This window comes from Chinchilla lanigera, unplaced genomic scaffold (genome assembly GCF_000276665.1).
Source record: "Chinchilla lanigera isolate Chin_1 unplaced genomic scaffold, ChiLan1.0 scaffold00019, whole genome shotgun sequence".
Taxonomy (NCBI): domain Eukaryota; kingdom Metazoa; phylum Chordata; class Mammalia; order Rodentia; family Chinchillidae; genus Chinchilla; species Chinchilla lanigera.
Window position 1 is genome coordinate 29,979,725 of NW_004955420.1, and position 3,442 is coordinate 29,983,166.

General features: G+C 50.4%; 2 protein-coding genes across 2 annotated transcripts in view; one reads left to right on the plus strand and one right to left on the minus strand.

The window, feature by feature from the left end:
• Positions 1-3,442, minus strand: part of Rpsa (ribosomal protein SA) — a gene marked incomplete in the record, with an annotated part of 5,385 nt that overhangs the window by 1,565 nt on the left and 378 nt on the right. The window contains 3 exon segments of the mRNA XM_013513553.1: positions 1-81; positions 1,512-1,630; positions 2,354-2,518. Coding sequence (XP_013369007.1) covers positions 1-81; positions 1,512-1,630; positions 2,354-2,486 — 333 coding nt within the window.
• LOC106148329 (WAS/WASL-interacting protein family member 3-like) lies at positions 2,842-3,442 on the plus strand (the record flags this gene model as incomplete). Its single annotated transcript, XM_013513350.1, is given in 2 exon segments — positions 2,842-2,981; positions 3,114-3,442. Coding segments are annotated over 2 exon segments (469 nt in total), but the record flags the coding sequence as incomplete, so codon positions are not given.

Consider the following 3,442-nt stretch of genomic DNA (forward strand, 5'->3'; position numbering starts at 1 on the left):
CTGGTTAGTGAAAGTCCCAGGAGTGAAGCGGCCAGCGATAGGAGTAGCTCCAGTGGCAGCGGCAAACTTCAGCACAGCGCGCTTTGAAGTAAGAAATGAGTTAGCAGCACTCCAGGGATGATTTCATAGAACAGTGCAGATATCCAGTCTGTACTGCTGTAAGCAGCTGGTCTAGCTGGAATGCTCACACGCCCTTCCTCAAAAATGAAACCCTCAAATTTACATTCAAAGCACCAGGGGTGGGATTGCAGCTCAGTGGAGGTACAGTGCTTACCAGCACACGTAAGGCCCTAGGTGTAATCCCCAGCACTGGAGGGGAAAAAGGGGAAACCAAACCAAAACCCAGTTAATTTTCCTATCTTCTAGGTTAACTGAGAAGTACTTACACGTCCCCAACCCTATGTCTCCTGCCTGCTGAAATGTTCTCCCACCTCCACTCCCTCAGGTGTCTGGCTTATTCGCTCCCTCATGTCTATCTGTAACCCTCCTGCCTCATCCTCTCAGTTCTGTATTACAGGTGTCCACCACCACGCCTGGGCTTAAGTGCCAAGGGCACTGCTTTGTGACTTTGGCAAGTTATTTATACCCACGTTTATTATAGGCTCAAGAAGTGAATATCCTTAACAGAATAGGGCTACCTACCAAACATGTTTGGCCTCCAGTCGAATTTAATCAAGAGCTACTGTGTGCCCTCCCCTTTCCTTCTCCAGAGATCTCCCTGCTGTAGTCCAAACACCCAGACAGGCCTGCATGGTCCAGCCTAGTAAGTTGTTCACTTTCAGAGGCAGACAAGCAGTCACCAAGTTCACTCCACAACAGTAATTACAACTCTCTTCTGCCATGTGCCTCGTCACAATCCGTGTCTGGGAGTGACCTATAAAAATGCTCACAGAAGCCAGGTGTGGTGGTGCACACCTGTAACCTCAGCACCCAGGAGGGCCAAGAAAGGACTGAGCTCCTGGCCAGCCTGATGAAAACAGTGAGACCCTGTCTGAAAAACCAAAGGAAAACCGTCACAGGACCTGGGTGTCGCTGCCAACACTGAAGCAGAATAATGCTGCTACCTAATTTTTAAGTTTGCCAAAAATTGGGGTGAAAGAAATTATCCCACAACTCTCATTAAGTCAATCTATCACTGATTTAAAGAAATCTAAGGTATAGTGGCGCACACCTCTAATTCCAGCACTAGGGAGGCTGAAGCAGGGGACTGCTGCGAGTTTGAGGCCAGCTCAGTTTGGGCTACAGAGTGAGTTCAAGCCATCTTGAACTGCATAGTGAGACCCTGTCTTGAAGAGAGTGATCTAAGTTTTCTTCACTGGGGGTAGGGAATCTCAGAACCCAAGAAAAAGGACAAATATCTGATCCCGCTAATCATTAAAAACCCCAGATACTTCTCAAGTTGCCAAAGATCCTTAGAAGATCTGGAGACAAGAACTGTGCCCCACCCTAAGAAAGTCTTTCTGAAATGAAACAAGCTTCATTTGTATAAAAACAAGCACTGGTTCACAAACCTGGCCAGTGTTCCTAGAAGATATGACGCTGACGTCAGCAGGGTTTTCAATGGCGACTATGGCTCGAGCTGCCAGCAGAAGCTTCTCCCAGGTTCGCTTCAGATTTATGATGTAGATTCCTAGGTGAGCAGACACGGCTGTGTGGGGACTGCAGCCAGGGCTTGTACATGCTAAGCAGGCTCTCCCCAGCCCCATAGGGACTTCGGCGCGGGGGCAGGGCCAGAAGGACATTCTTCTTCCATGAAACGGCAATGTGGCAGTGAGCGCCAGCAAACTCCAGCCACAGCGGCAGGTTCTACTGGTGTTCGCGAAAATCCTGCCAGTAATGTAGCACACTTCCGACACCCAGAAGTTCACTGGCCGGCAAGACTAGCCTCACCTGGGCTTTAATAGTGTGCGACCTCGACTCAGTTGGCCCCGTCTGTATTTTCCTGTGGTTCCCCCCAACCACTAAGCCCCCTGTCACTATTACTTCGCTGTGACAGACTCTTAAGTCATGTGGCTGTCGCTAAGCTGAGTAATCAGCCTTGTCAACCTAACACCCCCCAACCTAATTCTTCTGAGCTAACTGATTATTCCTACCTTTTATCCTAGTCTTTGCTCAGAACTCAGTTCAGTAAACCCATTCTAGCACCTATGAAGCTGAAGGCCCTACCAGGAACTTGTGTTCATAATTTATTGCTTGTCACTACCCAGCCCAAATTCCCTAAACCAGCAACTGCCACCAGAGCTCAGAAACTTTCCTCCCAACCACCATCAAAAACCAGTAACTGCTCCTCAGAACAGCACTACCAAAACTTGTACTTACAGCTAAAGTAACAAAAATCAAAGCAGCAACTGACCATCACTTTTCCTTTTGTAGATATACTGCTCCATCTGGAAATCCAGGTTGGTGCCACCTAAGTGGGTTCCTGCAGCAAGGAATTTAAGGACATCCTCCTCCTTCATTTGCAGGACATCAAGGGCTCCGGACATTGTGAAGTTTCCCGTTAAGTTACGATGGGAACCTGATATAAAGAAAGAGTTGTTTGCTTTCTCCATGAGGCACTGAGCTTACAGCATTGTAAGGGAGAGCAACAGAACATTCACAAATATATACAAGACACAACTGCAATTAAGTCTTGCAGGAAAAAACGGTATGGGCTACAGAATGCCTAGATAATAAAACGACAAAGCAGCCCAGGAATTTTTATGTATTTTTGGGACAGGTTGTCCCTATGTAGCACAGGCCAGCCTCCAACTCAATGCAATCCTCCTGCCTCAGCATCCCAAGGGGAGTTATCACAGGCATGTGCCTTTATACTTGTCAAGGTACTTACATGTGTTGGGGATGAGGAAAATTAAACGTGAAAGACCTCCGTATCCGGGGTCATACAAAGGCAACAGGTTCCGGGTGTTTCAAAACTGCAAGCAGGTATTTGAGAACTACTCTCCCGTGCCTCAGGTAGCAAGCTCGTGGCTCCCCAAATGGTGAATGAAGTTGCGAACCAAAAAAAGGAGTTAAGGGAGTTGTTTTCTTTTTGTTTTTTTGCGGTACGGGGGATCGAACTCACGACCTTGCATTACCCGGCAGGCGCTTACGCCACTGAACTAAGTCCCCAGCCCCGGAGCGAGTTTTATTGGAGAGCAGCACCCGGGATTCCGCAGAGGTGGCGCGGGCGGCCGCGGGGCCCGCCACCCAGAGCTGATCGCAGAGCAGAGCGCACGCGGGGCCCGGCCCGAGCGGCCGCCCGCCACACGCGACGCTGCGCACGGACTTGACCCCAACTCGGGGTCTCCAGCCCAGTCCTTCCACACGCAGGGACTGAAGAAACGCGGGCTACTTCGCAGCGCAGCACGGCGCGGGCTCCGCTCCGCCCGGCAGGAGGCCGCTGCGCCCCACGCGGTCCGCGCGGCCCCCGGCCGAACCACTGCTCCCCTTCAGCTCCCTC